Genomic DNA, 20,344 nt, shown 5'->3' with positions numbered 1-20,344 from the left:
GACCTATGACCTCTGACCCTTAGTTTTTCCGCCATTTTGAATTATATGAAAAATAGTTCAAATCTATCTCCTCCTGAGATTTTTCAGCAATCTGCACGAGACTTTCTACACATGGACTTTGGACCAATATCTACAAACCTGGTTGGAATAAAGTTTGTACGTGACAAAATGAAGCATCCAGGAACCAATGAATATTACAGTTTTATGAAAATTATTCTTCTGCCCCTAACTAAATAAATTCAGAGTCACATTTTTACGAAACTTTGCAGTATGATAGATGGTCATTCCAAATAGCGTGGAAGCCAATCTTACTCTAATTGGCCAGGGGGGGGCGGTATAGCAATCGTTTGAAAATGAGAACTTTGAACAGGTATAAGTCATGCCTTGTTTTGCCTACAGCCATAACACTTGCTTACACATGTGCTGCTACTCATGAGGAACACATCTGTCACTTTGACCATTAAAGGGTTAAGCTCCGCCCTTACATTTTCCGCCATTTTGAGTAGTTTGAAAAACACTTCAATCCATCCTTCTCCTGGGATTGTTGAGCAATTTGCCTGAAACGTTCTACACATAATCTTTGGACAATTATCTAAAATCCCAGTTGAAGAGAAGTTTGTACGTGAAAAAATTAAGCCTCCATTAGCCAATGAATATTGCAGAGGGCATGGCTTAAAAAACTAAAAAACAGCTGCGCTTTTTAAAGACGACATGAAATTGAATTTTGACAGTATTTCTTTAAAATGTTGTGACGTATGTTCTAGTGAAACAGGGGCATGGCGCATCACAGAAGGCTACACTTTATGCTTTTCAGCAAATTTAGACAGGCTGTTGTAGGTGTATGGGTAGAGAGGCCGCCTGGGAAACAAAAATTCACAGGTTCGAATCCAGACCACAGCTAAACCGACTGGCAAGGAATAGTGATGAAAAGCTATAGCCTAATTAGAATACTGGGATCTGTCCATGTTGTGTAGATGAAGTACAACATTTGGCAAATGTTTGTCTTGATGACTAAATAAAGACAAGTTTGCTTATAATCTGCCATTATAAGCAGCATAATAAAGAGATACATAATGATATCCACAATCCTTCAGAACTCTGTTCAGCTGTTTCCAATGCCCATTTGTTAGTTGCATGGTCTTCTTTGTCTCAAGTTTAGTCTATTATATTTCTATGCCTTGTGCATATTTCATATTGCGTTTTGCATATTGCATATAACATTGCTTGGCCCCTGTATTGGTGTTTGCAGCTATATTTTATTATATTATAATTATAATATTATATATTATAATATAAATATTGTCAGATTTGTTTTAATGGTTTTTCAAACACCTTAGTTAATATATCTAATTAACCACAAAACAACATTAAAAGTTGGAACATTCTGCTACAGATCTACTGCCCCCTCTGGCTCATGTATAGAGGCTTGCTTCTCTTGCTTATTTCTACCATCATCTTTGTTCACACTGTCTTGAAAGGTCACATGAAAAATGCATGAACATGACTGGAGGATCTCACCTTGTGCCTGAGGGAGTGGCTGAGCCTTGTACAGTTCCAGACAAGGAAGGGTGGCTGAGTGTTGTACAGTTCTAGACAAGGAAGGGTGGCTGAGCCTTACAGTTTCATCATTAGGCTAGAGAATGCAATTCCTAGACTGCATTTCACGATACAGTTTGTATACTGTATGTTTACAGGGTAAAGTTGACTTTAAAATAATGTATCCAACCTTTATACAAACAATCCTAGACATAGTATGTCGCTCACTTATAATGCAAGAGCACCTTTGGCCTATTACAGTATGTGACTATACTAAACGTTATAACATGATAGATCCAAAGTGGGAAAATACTGGTGACTTTTTAGGTAACATTGTGTCTTAGATGTTGGGTAATCTCTCAAGAACAGATTCATAGCTGCGCTTCAATCTGTCGGGAGCCGCGTTGAGAACCTATGCACATTGGCTACAAGTGGGCGTGCCTTCAGATCAGGAAGCAGGCCGCGCTTTACCCAATCAAATGTAGTGGCCGGGATTTACATGTGTGCGGCTCGCTTCCCACTGGAAACAAACCGAAACTCATTTAACAATAGCGTCCTCGGAGCCGACAAAACCACGGAAAGTTAGTAACATTGAACTTGTTCTTTCATATAGAAACAAGTGGGCTTATAACCAAAACGATCCATGTCCTTTGGGAGAAATGGTGTTAGTGTTCCGTGGAGAAATATTGTTAGTGGGAATGAAAACATAGGCGTCCCACCGGAAGTAGAGGGCTGAAGGCATGTCCAAACCGAGCATGTGTCTAGTAAATCCCCCCCCCCCCAGAGCCAAATTCAAAAGTGAAAAACAGCAGAGGGCGCTGTTTTTCCTTTTAATTTGACGATGGGTTCCCAGATTGGATGTTGTGTGATGTTTTAAAAGGAAATGATAGAATGGATACATATGACAGGATTTTTTAATTGATTTTTTTTTTTTTTTTTATCCTACGATTCTTTAACCCGGTGCCAATTATCTAAGTGATCCTGGGATAGGGAGCCCAGAGCCGAGCCCATGCCTCCGTCAATGCATGAGAGCCGACTGACCTTCTTGTCACCTGACAGGGGGGAGTTTCCCCGGTTGGACGTAGCGCATGGAAGGAACACGTTATTCCAACCAGTTCCTTTCCCCTCCATCAGGCGCCCCGGCTGTCATGGGGGAGGCGGTATAGCGACCAGGATTACTGCATGTTTTTGTGAGGGTATTAACTACCCTAGGAGACACGGGGAGAACATGCAAACTCCACACAGTAGGCCCTTTCACCAACCCCACCTAGGGTATGGGCGCTGATGACGCGGAGGAGAAGACACGCCCCCAGTGCCCACAGCGTCCCCGGCGGGAATCGAACCCAGGACCTTCTAGCCATGTCTGCTTTTTTTTTGGGTGGGGGGGCTTTTTATGCCTTTATTTAGAGAGGGATAGTGAAAGTAGGCTGACGGGAAATGGGGAGAGAGATGGGGGGGGTGACACGCAGCAGAGGCCGCTGGGAACGGGAGTCGAACCCGCGAACCCACGGCTGCAGTGCCACGGCCCAGGCCACCATGTCTACTTTTTGGGCTTGTTTGGCGCTTGTTTTGGGCTGGTTTTCATAGACCTGGCTGCTTATTTCTCTCGCAAAATCTGGCAACACTGGCTGCCTGCAAAGCAACGTGCAGTAGGCACATTAATAATTATATTTGATTGTTAAATAACTTTATATTCTGATAGTAATCATTGCTATAGAGTGTTTGTTCAGAAACAGAAGTCTGCCGTTGTGTCCAGCTTTTTAGAAAATAGAAAATGCATTTTCAGGACTGGATACCAATATCCAATATTATATATCAAGTGAGAGAACTCACACAGGATAAAGGATAAACAAGTGAAATTGGAAGTGATGACACAAAGAAATTAGCAGAAAGAAATTGAACTGGAACACCATGAAACTGAAGCAGATAAATAGGTACCGGTACTCTCCCCTGACTGGCTGAAATTTGGCCACCCACCTGAAGACCCCTGTTACTGAACAAACAATTTATAGCAATGGTTACTATCCGAATATAGAGCTTTAACCATTTAACCAAAAAATATCACATACCCTACCTTTAACACTATGTCCCCATTATGACCATGGATATGCTCTTAAGGTTTTTCATTTCAAATGGTCTTTAATGACATACTCGGAAGTCGAGCTCTTCAACAAAAATGCACTGGGTTACATGGAAAAATATCCAGATCTTCCTCTCTGTCTTCAACCCCTCAAGTGAAAACAAGACTAGATTGACTAACGCGACACGGTTTCCCTTTGCAAATGTGAGCTAGCCATGTGACAGGAGCTGCGATTTAGCATAGGACTGTCAGCTGAGTAGTAATATGCATATATCTTGAACAATGCCTACACTTCACCAATGATGTGCTAACATTCTAATGACATTTCTTTAGCTTATTTTAGTGGAAGCATTGCTTACCTCCTTTTACATTGTGTACAGTGATATGCATATTATTTTGAACAATAAATACTTAAACGTCATTAGTGTGGTAATGTAGCTGTGCTGTGATTGGTGTAGCAGCATCAGCTGAATGCTAGGTGTGTGTGTGTGGGAACTTGCGTTCTTCTGTAATTGTCTTATTTTGTTATTTAGAGTAGCCAATTATTTTTTACCCCCTTTTTCTCCCCAATTTAGTTGTTATATTGATTCCTCCCCACACTCATTTCTGTGTTGTCACTGCTGTTGTATCCTACTGACTCACCTGCCAGTGAGGAGCCCCCACCAGGAGGACATAGAGCCTTCGTCCTACTCCTCCCGCCCAACATTCCCCACTGACAGGTGCCCCCCCCAGCCCGTAGGAGTACACGCAATGACAATTATCACCCTCCCCGCCCGGCTTCGCTCCCCGGAACACGGGCCAATTGTGTTCTTGTAGACGCCCGACAAAGTCGGTTACACCGGCTTCTTGTTTTTAAAGGTTTAATGACATTCACTTTTACACCACATTCAAAGTCTTTGTCCTGGTCCTTCAAAAGTGTACAAAAAGTTTTAAGTGAAAATTCCATTCCATTGATCCATGGCAGGTGTTTTTCTCTCACATTTCTAAAGCCTTTTCAACTGCAATGAAAAAAGAAATCTTTGCCTGCGGGTGTCGCTGGTGAGGGATTTTGCCTGTCAATCATCGCCTCTGCTCCGCCCCCCCCAAAGGAAAGGATAGGGGAGGGGAGGGGCGAGGAAGAGAGTGGGCGGGATTATTCGACAGTGACCTCACTGTCGAAGGGCCAAGCTCAGATTACTTTTCAGCCTAATTATTCAGAAAACCCCAGACCACAGAAAATCCACTGAATGTTTTAAGTTCAGGTTTTTTGGGTGTAATTGAGGTCATAAAACCCCAAATAAAACATTGAAAATAAAAAAAGTGAAAATGAATGTCATGATACCTTTAACTCTGTCTGGCCCGAAGGCCTGAGGCAGAGATTATATTTTCGACCCTGTTTGTGTGTTTGTTTCGTGTTTGTTTGTGTGTGGGGGCTTCTAGAGCTAATCTCACAAATTGGAGGACCAATTCGCATCAAACTTTTTGTACACGCTGGCAGTAGGCCAAGGAATCCCCGAATATTTTCCCAATCTTTGAAGGGCAACTGTGTTATTAAATATTGAGTTGTCTACTGTACTACTAAGAGCCAGTCAATCATGGCAATGCGGTATACAGTATGTGCTTGTTGTTACAAAATCTTGAGTGCTTGGCTATGCACGCAGATCCTCTGTGCAGTCCACAATTGAATCATGTCATCATAGATGACATTTATATCAGAAACATGGGCTCAAAGCGCCCATACCCTAGGTGGGGTTGGCGAAAGGGCCTTTCTGTGTGGAGTTTGCATGTTCTCCCCGTGTCTCCTAGGGTAGTTAATACCCTCACAAAAACATGTAGTAATCCTGGTCACTATACTGCCTCCCCCTGGTCAGCCAGGGCGCCTGATGGAGGGGAAGGAAACTGGTTGGAATAACTTGTTCCTTCCACGCGCTACGTCCAACCAGGGAAACTCCCCCCTGTCAGGTGACAAGAAGGTCAGTTGGCTCTCATGCATTGAAGGAGGCATGAGCTCGGCCCTGGCCTCCCTAGGCTGGTGGGGGGAGTGTAGTGCCCAGGATCACTTAGCAAATTGGCACCGGGTGAAAAAAAGGGTTACAAAAATCGAGGGATAAAAATTATAAGTAAGAAACATGGGCTCAAGATGTGGTTTTGTTTGCAATATTACATTAAGAAAATTAACTAGAGCCGATGTCTCTCTCTTTTCTTCGTTCATCCTTTCCCTCCCCCAAATGCTTCCTTCAGTGATCGAGTGAAACCAATCCTTGGCCGTTTCAGTGAACTTGAGGCCCTGCTGCCTAAGTTGAAGATAGAACCAGGTAGTGTTGATGCTGTCCTCCTAGATGCAGGCTGCTCCTCCATGCAGATGGATCAGCCAGAGAGGGGCTTCTCACTCAGCAAGGACGGACCCTTGGATATGAGGATGGATGGAGCCAGGTAAGTGTTCCACATCATGTGATCTATTGGTTCTCCGTTGAATCAGTAGTACTGTGTTCCATAACATATTGTGATCTATTGGTTCTCAGTTGAATAACTAATAGTGCACTCACATAAAAATGGTTTTGGCTACCCCAGAAAAGGGCTAGCCAAATATGTTTATCTGATATGACTGAAAATACTCTTAAGAGCCTTTGAATTTTAATTTGTTATTTATCTTCACCTGACGCTTGTAACTAATTTATATGGGATGAGCTAGCTAAGTATTTTCTCTTTATTTAACCAAAATGCAGCTTTTTTCACATTATTCACGTTAGCTTTTTTAACTACAGATTGTACAAGCCTCAAGCTAACAACATAGTTGTTACAGTTTCTGAAAGATAACGGACACAACATTTTTGTGAAAATAATCTTAATCAGCATAATAATAATAACAATAATATTAATGATATATTTCAAGAGTGTTAAAAATAATCTAAGGTAAATGAAAAACAATACAAATTCTAGACCTAATACAACAGAAAATATAATTGCAATAAATGGAATAAAACGAAAATTCAAGTTTCTCTGTAAAATGTGTACTAAATCATTTAGAAATCTAAGTTGATTTACTTCACTCTTAAGGTCATTACACACCGGCGATTAAGCGAATATACGCAAAATTCGGACTCGGCCCGAATAAATAAAAGACGCTTTTTCGCTCTAGGATTGGTAAACATGTCTGTTAGAGGATTTCATGTCACTGGATCGGCCACATTAGATCGCCATGGTGACTCAAGAGGTTAGGGTGAGCATATCGGACTCCATATTTGGGCATAACGGTCAAACCAGGTTTCCATATTCGGACATGATAATGATATCAGCAACTCCATCAGAGAGTATAAAGTGTTCTAGCAAAGAGAGAGAAACAACGTTGGATATTACAAGGCTGTGCCTGTGAGCTCACAGTGATGCTAAAGGGTGGAATGAACCAGTCACAACTTGAAGAAATGCCATCGGTCAGGGAGGAAGGTAAGGACCGAATCATCACCAAGGAGGACCACGCAGCACTGAGCAATGCTGAGCGTGTGGACAAGGATCCAAGTGACCCATATGAAGGTCTGATTCTCCCCAGTGGTGAAATCAACTGGAACTGCCCCTGCTTAGGTGGGATGGCTAGTGGTCCCTGTGGGACTCAATTAAGGGAAGCCTTCTCCTGCTGCCACTACAGCAAAGAGGAAGTGAAGGGATCCGACTGCCTGGAGCAGTTCAACGCCCTGCAGGAGTGTCTTCAACACTACCCTGAGCTCTACCCCCAGGAGGATGAGACGGAGCCTCCACAGAGTTCTACTGAAAATGACTCATGAGCAACCCACACCGGACTCTGCCCCTGGAGAAATGCCAGCCTCCAACCCCATGGCGTAGGTATAGGGGATGCAGTCGTATCAGGGCCCGGGGTTGGAGTGGGCCCACTCCTACCCACGGTGGTAAACAGGCTCTCTTTCTCTCTCTCTCTCACACACTCTCTCGCGGGGTCGCGTGCACTGAGGATGGTCCAAAATACTTGCATCAGGGCCCGCCGTTACTACGCTACGCCACTGTCTAACCCTGTGAAGACTCTACTCCTAGACCTCTGTCGGCCCGCTCTGACCCAACAACATCTCTTTAAGAAAACTCAGGGGAACACTAATAACACACATCAGTCCTACTGAGGTCCACAAGACTGTATTTAGCATATGAGCAATTCATTTATATGGTTAAGATTAAGTGCAGTGATTTCCAACCCTGGTTTCTTGGTACTCGTGTTATACAGTACTATTTCTATCGTATCAGGAAAGTTGTTGCATTCACCTGGCTTGCCAGGTATAAACATAGACTGTAAAGAAATAAGGACAAAGGGACCGTGACCGTCGCCCATTGCTTTCTACCAGTGGTGGAAAAAGTACTCACAAAGTAAAAGTCCGGAATAAAAAATGTACTTGAGTAAAAGTACAAAAGTATTGTAATCAAAATGTACTTAAAGTACCAAAAGTAGAATGTACTCATTATGAAGAATGTCCCGTCTCACAAGTTTTCAAATGTATAAAATGTATTAAAAGATCTTTTGAAAATAGCAGATCTACAAGCTCACAATGCGTCGCATCGCAAGGCATTGTGAGCTTGTAGATCGGCTATTTTCAATTGGCCGAAAGTAACAAGTAACTAAAGTTTTCAAATAATTGTGGTGGAGTGAAAGTATAATATTTGCCTCTGAGATGTAGTGAAGTAGAAGTGAAAGTACAGAAAATTGGAAATACTCCAGTAATGTAAAAAATACCTCAAAAGTGTACTTAAGTACAGTACTTAAGTAAATGTACTTTTGTTACTTTACACCACTGCTACCACTGCTTTCTACAGATCTGTTTTGAAGCCTGTCAGTGCAACCTGGAAACAGTGTGCTATTCGTTTAAAGGGGAGCGAGGGGTGGGTGTTCGCTCAGTAGAACCCAATCACAAGCCCCAAAAGCATACCCTTGCTTTATCATCAATTTTGAAATGAATGGGACCATAATCTACACAATCGCATATCATACTGTGTGAAAGAAGCCGAGAGAGAAACCTTAACCTGCCTAACGGTTCCACTGGACTGAACATGGTTGGCTTAGAGACAGGCATCCATAGACCGACACAATCGGGACTGGTGTCATGAACGAACTCGGATAGATGGACGTCATGTACACCATAGACATAGATGTTGTGGATGTCCATATAGGGAGACGATTGATTCGTCATGGCATAATCATGATGAGCCAAGTGGACATATGGCTAAATGCATATAAGAGTGTGCATTCTTGAGTTTTTCAATACACATGTTCATGCACTGTACACCATTAGGTACTATAATTTGCCAAACATTCTGAACATCCATGCTTATGTATTATCGTTGATATGAAGAAGAATGCTTTATTATAACAATACAATCACATTATGGAGCATCTTATCCTGACTTATGCGGTAAGTATTGCATAGTTTATTATAATTTTCATTGTTGTAATATTGATGATAATTGTATAATGTAATACAATGACTGTTAATGCATTATAGTGTGATTATAAGACATTTTAATTGTGTGCTTTAAGGAATTACTTTCCTGAAGGTGTAGGCAGAAACCTTCTGTGTGTTGTTGCATAAATTGAATGCCCTTTTTTGTTTTAAGTGGCCATCCAATGGCCACTTACAGTATAGTGACTTATAATCACACTAGAATGCATTATAACTGTGATAATGCATAATACAATTATTATGTATTACAGCTCTATTATTATGATATTTGACCTTATAAGTCATTATTTTGATATTATACTGTTAAGACTGATGATAGGTTCTTGGTTTACCTATGATCCTAGATGACTATTTCAATGCATTTGATGTATTACCTTGTGTTTTCCTTGCTTACTGTAAGTCTGCTAAATGCCTAAAGTGTAAATAAAGGCTTTATGTGTTATGATTGCATTACGAGTACTTATGAGTGCTTATCAATCTATACTGTAATTCACTGTGTGTGTGTGCGTGTGTGCACACGCGCCTCGGGCACAAGATTTGGCCCTGGCATAACTCGGACTTGTCTCAAACTTGGCATGTGTGTCTCATAACCCTGAGGTGTGCAGAGCCGATAAGACCTGATTTCCAGGTTCATATCCACCTAGTGTAGCAAACGACACACTCAAACAACACACTCAAAACTTCTGTCAGAATCCAAGTGCTGCTGCAGAAAACAATACACTAGGAAAGTAGAGATCAAGACTTTAAGGCAATAACCTCTGCCAACAGACTCTTCAAAGAGGCCTCTTATGAGTTACTAATGCTTCCCCGTGACCTCCACACACATACTACACCCACCTCAACAAGCCCTGCTAGTAAAGGTGTGACAACACAAATCCCCTGCCAGACAAGGGCCATCACCTGGACAAATATAATCCTACTTAATAACTTTCAGAAGCTTCCACAAAAGGTCTCAGTGGAACAACTGCAACAGCACTTCAGCAAATTTAAACGTGCCATCAAACTTGAACACAATCTGCTTGAGAAATAATAGATCCACAGGATAACATCCTGAGGCCGGTCCTAAGTGATGAAAATGGTCTTTAACAGAAATTATATGACCACAGCCTTTTCTTTTATGATATTTTTTTCTTCATAGATGAGGTGTTCATGTTGCCATTTATACTTGGATGAGTGAAGTTTAAAAGGCAAATGATGAATGAGTTACAGCACCACTACCCTTTTCACAGCCAGGACCCCCCCCCCCCCCCACATATTCAAGTTTATTACTGTACCTATAAACATGACAAGTCTCTTTATCCATTTTTCTTCACAGCATTTTTGCAGTATATCAAAGTTCAGATGTGACTATTTGCTAAATAACCCAGTGGCAGGAAGGATCATTTGGGGAAATTGCTCCTTCTACAGAGATTATAGATTGATATTGTTTTTTTCCCCCCAGCATTGTGAGATGTCAATATGAAGAAAAATATCAGTTTTTTGTTTACCCTATAATTGTCCTGTCTGTCCAGCTTTTTTGTTCACTTCCAGTGTTATTGTGAAAACGTAATAATGTGTGGTTGCAATTATATGCTCCTTCTGTCAATTGCAACAAAAAGAAAAAAAGTCAAGCAGGAAAATGTATCCCCATCACTTAATGCATGCACATTACAAGGACTATTACTCTCCTCCCATCAATCTTTCCATTCTAGAGGATGTTGATACTGATTTGACATGAGCTTTTCAAATAAACAGAGATTGTTCCACTATTCCTAGACGGACAGTTTGATTGTTACATAGGCGAGTAATCAGATTTAGTGAGCAAATGTTCCAGTCTTTACTCTCAAAAATGAATGTGTACTTTACGGTTTCATTTTGTAATGTACTTGGAATATAGGACAATACATTGAAAGCAGTTCATCGTTTACCAATTTTACAGTAAATTATTCAGTACATCACTTGACACTATTATGCATAGTACCATCAAAAGTTTCAGAAGCACCATCACTAAACTCCAGCTTCCATATTCTGGGGGGAAGAGATTTGGTGTAGACTGAAAAGAATCGGTCCAAGTACAGAGCCAACTCAGGTCCAGTTTACTAACTTAACCACTTAACCCCAGCATCAATATTCCGGGGGGAACATTAGCCAAAAGTAGCAGATCTAAAAGCTCACAACTTGTTGCAATGCAAGGTGCTGTGAGCTTGTAGGCTGTTTTTGCCAAAGAGATTTGAATTACAGAGCCAACTCAGGTCCAGTTGAATAAGTCTATAGGGTCGTTAAAACGTCAAACTACCATCAGATGTCTATGTTAAGAATATATCTCCATAAATTGACTTTTGCAAGTAGCTGTTATGAAGCTGTTGTTGAGGTGTTAATGAATGTGTTAAACCTCAGTTCATTAACGTCACGGTCCCGACACGTCCTGGAAAACATTGAAAACATGAAAAAAACTAAATAATTATGCAGTTTTCCAGTCATTGGAAATGAGAAACTAGTTCAAAATGTCCTGAGGTTCTGGAGGTTAGGCCTGTCACAATTATTATGTACTCACAATTATTGCGTTATTATTACGTAAATAATTATTTGAGATAATCTCAATTATCTTGCATAATTGTCATAATCGTTTTCCAAAAATAGCGTAAATAGCAGATCTAAAAGATCACAACGCGTCACGATGCGACGCGTTGTGAGCTTGAAGATCCAGTCATTTCTTAAATATGTAAGTTATAAATAGAATGTAATTTTTTTTGTATTTATTGTTCCAATGTTCAATGCCGAAAACACAAATCGTTAATCACAATTATTTGTATGACAATTAATCGTCAAGTAATTGTGACAGGCTTAACTATGGCGTGGGCTACCTTTTTCTTTCCTTAACCACACTCAAATCATTCCTTCCCACAGCTCTCCACCATATAGGTTTTCAGCTGTATCTGAAATGTGTCAGGATTCGCTGCTGTCAGCAAGGGTGTGACGTCAAGCTGCTTAATTGGTCTCTTCTTTGTGCGTAGGTACCCCGACATGCCCTGCGCCGCTGACGTTGTGAATGCCTTAGATCAACAGGCTCTTGCATCCATCCTCACTGCATACGGAGAGGAAAGACATGCCAGGAAAATAGCCTCAGCCATTGTCGAGGCACGTAGTGTCTACCCCATCACCCGGACACAGCAGCTGGCTAGCGTGGTGGCAGGTAGCTAGCTACTATACTCGTTAATTCCCTAAAGCATTCTTGAGGCTGTAAAGGAAAAAAATAAAAACGGGGAGTCGAGTTATTAAGGCGGTCTCCCTGATGGGACCTGTCTGTCCTCCGAAAATCACAACAGATTGTGATCTGAACTATCATCCGCTCTTCCTGGATTTGTTTTGGGTGCCTGTCCCCCACAGCTTCTTATGAGGTTACAATTAAGAGAGAGAGAGAGAGAGATTGAAATGGGGTGCGGCTCATGCACTGACAACAACCTGAATATCATTCATACAATGACCCTTGTTCTCTCCTTCACTCCCCCCCTTCCCATTTGCCTCTTTTGATATTGTTGCTGACAGTGGGACAGAAACCTTGTATCTCCATATTTCATCTTTTTATGTTTTCCTTAAATGATATCCCTATTTTATATTTGGTCGTATGACAGTGTCACCTATAATGGTATAACCAAAATAGGCTGCTTTTCTAATTTTTTTCACATTTTCTGAAAAGTAACAGTTTTGGTATACAAGGTTTCCACCTGACAGCGACGATATGTTTCCCACCCTACGTCATTTCATGCCGCTCTTTAGCACCCTCTCTCTCTCTCTCTCTCTCTCTCAATCTCTCTCTCTCTCTCTCTCTCTCTCTCTCTCTCTCTCTGCCGCTCTCTCACAAATGCATACTTGCACACCCTAACACAAGTACAAGCACTTATTTATATAGAGGGACACACACATTATTCACTCATGCATAAGGCTAGGGTGACATTTTATGTCTTGGTGGATCATTTTCTCAAGGCGTTCCTTCAGATTTGAGCCGGAATGAGAGTGAGCTGTCCTTTCAATAGTTATTGCACATAGTGTGTGCGTCACACAGGGAGAACAGGTGTGAGCGAGGGCAGTTGTTTGATCTCTTTTGAAGAGCATAGCGAGTCACCACCAATGTTTATTCCAATCAATCCATGAGGTCCTGACTCGTGTAAGTCCCAGGGGGTCTGTGCTCAGCTGCTTGTGACACTATATATTGCTGAGAAAAAATGCTATGGACATAGAGAAGAAAGGTTGGGTGGGGGGGGGGGGGGGGGTGTATATATAAGAGGAATCACTTTTTGGGTTATTGTTTGGAGGTATTGTCTCACTCAATCAAACCTTTCGTAGAAGCTTACAGCTCATGTTATAGTCGCTGTATGCTGTTATCTGTAATGTCGTAAAATGAAGCTATTGCTCAAAATTGCCACAGTCTTCTTTTAAGTAAGAATGTACAGTATGTTTTATTGCAGAATGCATAGCGCTGTATTCCTTTCACGACCATTTTCCATGAATTGGCTTCACATTTGAATATTTGGCAGTGATAGCATACGTCTTTTTTAGCCAATAATGTTTTTCTCCCAATGTAGTCGTTATGCCAATTAATCCTCCCCACACATTGCACATTGTCTTTTGCTACTGCTCACCTGCCATTTAGGAGGATGTAGCACCTCAGTTCTACACCCCCGTTCAGCAACCCCCGCAATAGTCGTGAACGCAGTGACAAAGATTACATAGACGCCGCGAGTAGGCCAAGGAAGACACTCCATCCATTCAAATCGGCCTCATGGTGGCACTATATCTGGTTGCTTTACCTTTTGGCAGGGGCGGACTTACCGTTGGGCTAGGGTGGGCTGCAGCCCACGGGCCTCCAACTGGGGGGGCCTCCGATGTTTTGGTGAAAAAAGAAATATATATATATTAATATATATATATATATTTTTTTAATGATCAAATAGTTTTTTTCTAACCCTAAAACTGAAATAAAGAAACCAAAAACAAAAAAAAAAAAAAACCCCAATCCGCTTCGCGTGCGTGCGTGGGGGGTCCGCATGCACGTTTGCTGCGTGCGCGTGCATGTGTCCCGCGAATGGGGGCCTCGAAAATTACTCTAGCCCATGGGCCTCAACTCCTATAAATCCGGCACTGCTTTGTGGCCTATAACACTTGAACCATAGGTCATACAATACAAATGTATTTTTCCTGGATTCCTTGGATCATGATGCAACGCGCCATATAGGCTACATTTTCCGCCATTCAGCATTTTCTTCAAAACATACTTTTTTTGCTACTACACATGACTGGCATTTTAAACAAACATTTTTGCCTTCCAAAGTTTGCAGGGGCCTATTTTACAAAAAAAATGAAAAATCATGAACGCATCATCCGATTGATGAGACGCATTGTGAGCTTGTACATCTGCTATTTTTGCTATTTTTCTGACCCTGTTGAATCTCGCCCCTGACGAAACTGTAAAACTAATAAAAAACTTTTCAAAACATTTAAACTAAACTATATTAGCAAACCCGCTTAGAAACTCTTTAGAAACTAATCTGAATTAAACTGAAATTTCAAACAAAAAGTCAAACGAAATAAAAAGAAAAACTAATAAAAATGCTAAACTATAATAACATTGGAGACCAGTTGCTTTTTACAAAGCTGAATGTTGCATCTCATCTTTCAGATGTCTTAAAAGTTTTGATATACATGTAGCTTGCAGTCGAGCTACTCTATACCAGTGATTTAGTGTGATAATGTGGACCAGAGGAGGGTGCATTTACCCTTGCCCTGTGATATACAGTACAGTAGGCTGATTAAAACCTACTTATACTCTTCATGCGGGTACCCAAAATGCATAGGCCTGGGGGTTTGGATTCTCACTATTAATTGAAGCACTGTTTGCGTAAACAAATTCCAAGGCATCTGAACACTTGCTACATTATTTTAAAGGGATGTTTAGTCTTATCCTTACTTGCATTTGGTTTGCAGCTACTTTGCCGATGCAAAACAAGTCTACCGTTGCAATCGCAAAGTACCTGTGAAGCTTGTACAATTTTTTTAAGAATAGCGAATAGTCGAAAAGCCTCGCTACCGGCGCCCTAGAACCTGTTCTTCTTACACCGGACACAACCAAACCAAAGTGGTGTGAACTGACTGACATTGGCATCCTTAGTAAAAAAAAAGAAAACAGGTGGGGGGGGTGGCTAGCGCAGCCCTGGAATCACCCATGAACACTCTAAGAAGTAAGGGACAGATGGATCACCGTGCCAAAAAATCTCGCTCCCATCCGCTTCCATCTCCTTGCTAAAAACCTCTGTAACCTCCTTAACTTTTTACAGTGGGCAAAACGAGTCATTCTCGATGCGCGATCGCTCTGCAATGGTGACTCGCGTGAGACATGTTGTTGTTTCAGGCTTTAGCCAGGAGCATCGCGCAACCTACACGCATGCATTTTTTTTCATGGATCGCTCGTAGTGGAGTCTACAGATTTAAACAGCACAACGCAGCGCATCGGTGGGATTTCTGGCACCGAACGTAATCTGTTATTATAAAATTCTGGCACCCAATGTGTTAATAATAGTGCAAGAATCCCTTCCTGTAGTGCAATAATTGCACTAAGGAAGGCCATTGGATCACCAAAATCAATAGGTTTCATCCTGCAAACCGCCCATTAGATTGTGAAATGTAGAATCTTATGTGAAAGTGGAAAATCTGGCCTAGAGACCATGGGGTCATCAGTATCACTAGCATTAATTGCCTGGGGTGCATGAAGGGCCCTGCAAATTCCATGGCAATCCAGGCAGTAGTCTTTTTGGGGCCAAAGTGTTGAACGGAAGGACCATATCAAGTTCAAGTTTATTATGTCCCAAACTTGGCAATTTATGTTACAGCAGATGATAGGAAACTCCAAGACACAGTAAACATACATACACAAGACATAACATAGACATAGACATGATCACAAGATCCAGATAATAAGAGCTACTAATAGCTACCTCCTCCTGCTTCCATTATTGATGGCACGAATGGAAGTAGGTACAAATGAGAATTTGTACCTATTGTTTTTAGCTGCAGGGGTCTTTAACCTTTGGCCGGAAGGCAAGAATTCACAGGAGAGGAAGCAAGGCTGAGCAAGAGGAAGAGACAGAGAAAACAAAGCTCTTTTCGCCCTGCCGAGTCAGTATATGCCCTAATGTCTCCATGGAGCTGTAGTGCAATAACATTTTTTTTTTTTTTATAAATTAAAAACCTGTGTTTTTCTACACTTAAGCTTCAGTAATGAGCTGACAATTAAGCAGCATCTAGTTATCATGAAACATGCATACGGTACCTTGCTAGTACAAAAACAGATGGTATTACATTTGCAATGTTTTGTTTCTATTATAGCTTCCATATATATTACTTCAATGTCTACCCCTCCCCCGTCATTGCTGCTTGGGTTTACAATAATGCCTAATGAGCTTTCCTCCAAGCCTTTATTTGGTCCCAAAGTACGGGGTGGAGGCTGGAGGTGTTGATGACAGCTGTCTAGGGACAGTCCCCCTCCCTCACCCCTTCTGTACATTTGCTCCTTTCTATAGAACAGCTGATGCTTCCATTATTAAATGTTACTTACTTATGTTACTTTTCTTATTTTATAGTGAGATGAAAATGATCTGATGCAATGCACCACACAAACTAGTGCCATTAAATAGTAAGTAACAAACAAACAACTAGTTTCTCAATGTCACAAACATCACTCTAACAATATAATATAATAATAATAATAATAATAATAATAATAATATAAGTTAAGTAATGTATAGGAATTTGTGCCGTTATTATTGTAGTCCTTTCTTTCCCTACAGAATCCCTTACTGCACCCTTTCTTCCCAGTGTTTACCCACTATTTTCAAGCAAGAATCCTTGTTGTAGACTTAGCTTTGCAGGACATTTTTGTTGGCACCAAGTATAGTAGATGGAACATTTTTTATTCTAAAATGATCAAGACTTCCTAGCTCTGAAATTTAGTAGACAAGAGAACATCTGGCTCGGTTGTTTTACTGGATGAAATAATTGTCAACCATTTTCTTATTAACAGTTATAGGCCTATGTGTGATCAATGTTTGATGACTATTCTAATAAATGATTGGCAGATGTTATACTAAACAGCCATTGAATAAGAATTAGTTGTGGAAGAACATGTTCACTTCCCCAACATTTCATAAAAGTTGAGCTGGAACTGTTGCTTTGAACCATCTCTCTTAAGAAACTTAAGACGTAGCCGCGATAGGTCTTGTGAATGTAGTCGTTTATCCGATCTAAAGGAATCACACATTCTTTTTCCTTCTTCTTGTTAATCACCCCTATTCCCATGTCTTCTCCCACGTCTCTTCTCTCCTTTTACCCTGCCATCTTTCCCTGGCTCTGTCTGTGGGACCTTTGAAAGATAAATTAGAGAGAGAAAGAGAGAGAGAGAGAGAGCACGACTTGGTGAGGCTAGACTAGGGCTGGTCCTTGCTGTGCAGGCATTGTATTGATTGCCGGGTGAGTCACACTAAGGGCTGTTGAGCGCAGGAGGAGAGAAATGCCACACCACTCACTTTCCCCTTTTCATTTAAATGCTGCGTCTTACTATACATCTTTTTATCTAATTGTTTTTTTATTCTCTCATATTGTCTTCCGTTCCTTCACCCCCTGTCTATTTCACTCATACTTTATCTTTCTGCATCTGTGTGTATTTACGTATTTTTGTTCACTAATACACATATGGCACTGCCAGTGATTTTAAAACTGTGTCCAAGACTCACCAAAGGGCAAGTCAAAATCTCAAGGTGCACCTGCATTCATTGTTGTGCAAAATAACCTCTATTGCAAGTGTTATCACTCGCATTTACTAATGTCAAATAAAACGTTTAACCACTTACGTCCTATTTTATACTTTTCAAAAAGAGCGAAAATACGGATGTACAAGCACAGTGCGTCACAATGTGTTTTGAGCTTGTAGATCCGCTATTTTTTCCACACCAGTCCACTGACTGTCAGTGCACGTTCAGCTTGACTGTCTCCTTGGGCTATAGGATCTAAACAAAGCCGGGCAGGCACTTGTGCACAACAGAAAATGTGCTCGTGTTTTAATGATGCAAACAGTATTGGCCCAAACTAAGGGTAATGCTTTACACAGTTTATCAAGAGGAGTTCCCCCCGAACTCTTTGAACTTCCGAGGGGATGGCCAGCAGACACTAGAAGCTAACAAGCAAACGTAATCAATTCCAGTACCACAAGGCAATGCTATAACCCACTTGTACAACAGTAGCGGGTGGCTCATCAGACCTGGCATGCTATCGTTACCAATTTGGATTTCATGGAAAGTAGAATGGAGGTTCATTCACTTGCCATTTGTATTAGAAAGGTTTACTGTATTCAATCACTGAGCATGACAGATTATGTGATATATTTCAATTATGCATATTTTATAATCTAATGATGATTATAATAGTTATTACAGGTTACAAAGTGATTATTATTCTATTAGTCTATGTGTAAGAAGTTGTTGTTAAATGCACAAATAAAATTATACAAACTGCACTCATTTTAAGCATTTCTTTCTCTCTCTCTCCAGGATCATTTCCTGCCACTGCATTGTACGCCCGCAAAGACCAACTTCAGCGACCCTCACATGTGGCCACTAAGACTTTCCAGGCTCTACGTATATTTGTTAACAATGAGCTGAATGAACTTCATGTTGGTCTGCGTGCTGCCCAGCAAATTCTGCGGCCTGGAGGCCGCCTTTGTGTGCTTACTTTCCATTCACTAGAAGACAGACTGGTCAAACGCTTCCTTCAGGGTGACGATGACTTGTCAACTTTCCTTCAGCAGCGCTTCCGCCAGAGGGAGCAAAGAGCAGGGGTGGAAGGGATGGAGAACAAAGATGATGGAGGGAGGGACAATATGCACTGGGTTTCCGTACAAAAAGGAGTTGTCACTCCACAGACGGAAGAAGTAGCAGAGAACCCTCGAGGACGCTCTGCCAAACTCAGGACAGCACTAAGGCGCTGATTACACTGCAATCAAAAGTATTGTTTTTTGTTGTTGTTTTTTTTTCAAAAGAGACAAAACAATGCAAATGTTATAACATACAGTACATACATTGCTGTGTTAAACATAAACGTAAGGCTTTTGTTTTTTCTTGCCAAGTTTCACTCTTAAAGGTGGTGTAACTAATTTGTTTTGTTTTGTTAAAACAAAGTAATTGTTTTTGTTAACCACTTAAACCCCAGTATCAGTATTGTGGGGAAAGCTTTCGCTGAAAATAGAAGATCGACAAGCTCACTACGCGATGCAGCGCGTCGCGTCTCTCCCTCTACAGACAATACATTTTCAGGTGGGTCACCATTAATTTAATCCAGTCAGGAGAGAGAACCCATTCATCAGCTTGAATTTTTTAGTGTTCCAATTTTTGTCTGCTCTTTTTTGTTTTAGTTTCATCACTTCCAATTTCGCTTGCTTTATCCTGTATCCTGTGTGAGATTTCTCTCCTGATAGGATGATTGGTATCCTGACCTGAAAACATATTTTCTGTTTAGCCTAAAGAGCTGGAGAGATGGGGAGAGCCCTGTTACTGAACAAACCCTCCATAGACTGCTATCAGAGTCAATAGAGCTATGGTATTTAACACTTACTTTAACAAAACAAATAATATCAGTTATGGTACCTTTTAATCGTTTTTATTGATGCACTGCCAATGAGTGTTCTCATTGAAAGAAACAACTGCATTGAAGATAGTATATTCAAGCAATGGTTTTGTACTATAAAGATTGCTTTATGCAATTCACCACTTTAAGATGTTTTTTTTCCAGTTAACCTATTGTATGAATAAATGTAAGAAGTTTTTTTTTCCAGTTAACCTTTTGTATGAATAAATGTCATTATAGGCAACAAGTTGTACTACTGATGCCTGTAGTTCCCCTGTATGTCCTTTGATTTGTAGCTGCATTTGGGGGCGGCCGTAGCTGAATGGGTAGAGAGGTTTTATCCCCAGCCCCGGCAATGTGTCAAGTTGTCCCTGAGCAAGACACTTAACTCAACCTTTTATTGTACTTTTTTACTCCACTACAATTATTGGAAAACTTAGTTACTAGTAACTTTGCAGATTTTTATTCTTAATACAAAAGCCCTGTTCTGTACTTCAGCTATTTGAGAATAGCCAATCTGCAAGCTCGCAACCCTTCGCAGCTTGTACATAATTTTCTAAAAAATCAAATAATTGTCTTCAAAAGAATGTGGGTATGAGTACTTTTACTTTTGGTACTTTAAGTCAATTTTGAGGCCAATTCTTTTGTA

General features: G+C 40.9%; 1 protein-coding gene across 1 annotated transcript in view; it reads left to right on the top strand.

The window, feature by feature from the left end:
• The window catches only part of mettl15 (methyltransferase 15, mitochondrial 12S rRNA N4-cytidine), an 84,885-nt gene extending 64,937 nt beyond the window's left edge, over positions 1 to 19,948 (top strand). Inside the window, exons 4-6 of the mRNA XM_080446424.1 lie at positions 5,837 to 6,028; positions 12,042 to 12,220; positions 18,624 to 19,948. Of these exons, the coding sequence (XP_080302550.1) occupies positions 5,837 to 6,028; positions 12,042 to 12,220; positions 18,624 to 19,060 (808 nt within the window). The 3' untranslated portion in view covers positions 19,061 to 19,948. The remainder of the gene's footprint in view (positions 1 to 5,836; positions 6,029 to 12,041; positions 12,221 to 18,623) is intronic.
• The last annotated feature ends 396 nt before the right edge of the window (positions 19,949 to 20,344 follow it).

Source organism: Gymnoscopelus braueri (assembly GCF_963280865.1).
Source record: "Gymnoscopelus braueri genome assembly, chromosome: 1".
Taxonomy (NCBI): domain Eukaryota; kingdom Metazoa; phylum Chordata; class Actinopteri; order Myctophiformes; family Myctophidae; genus Gymnoscopelus; species Gymnoscopelus braueri.
This window is presented reverse-complemented; position numbering and strand designations above follow the sequence as displayed.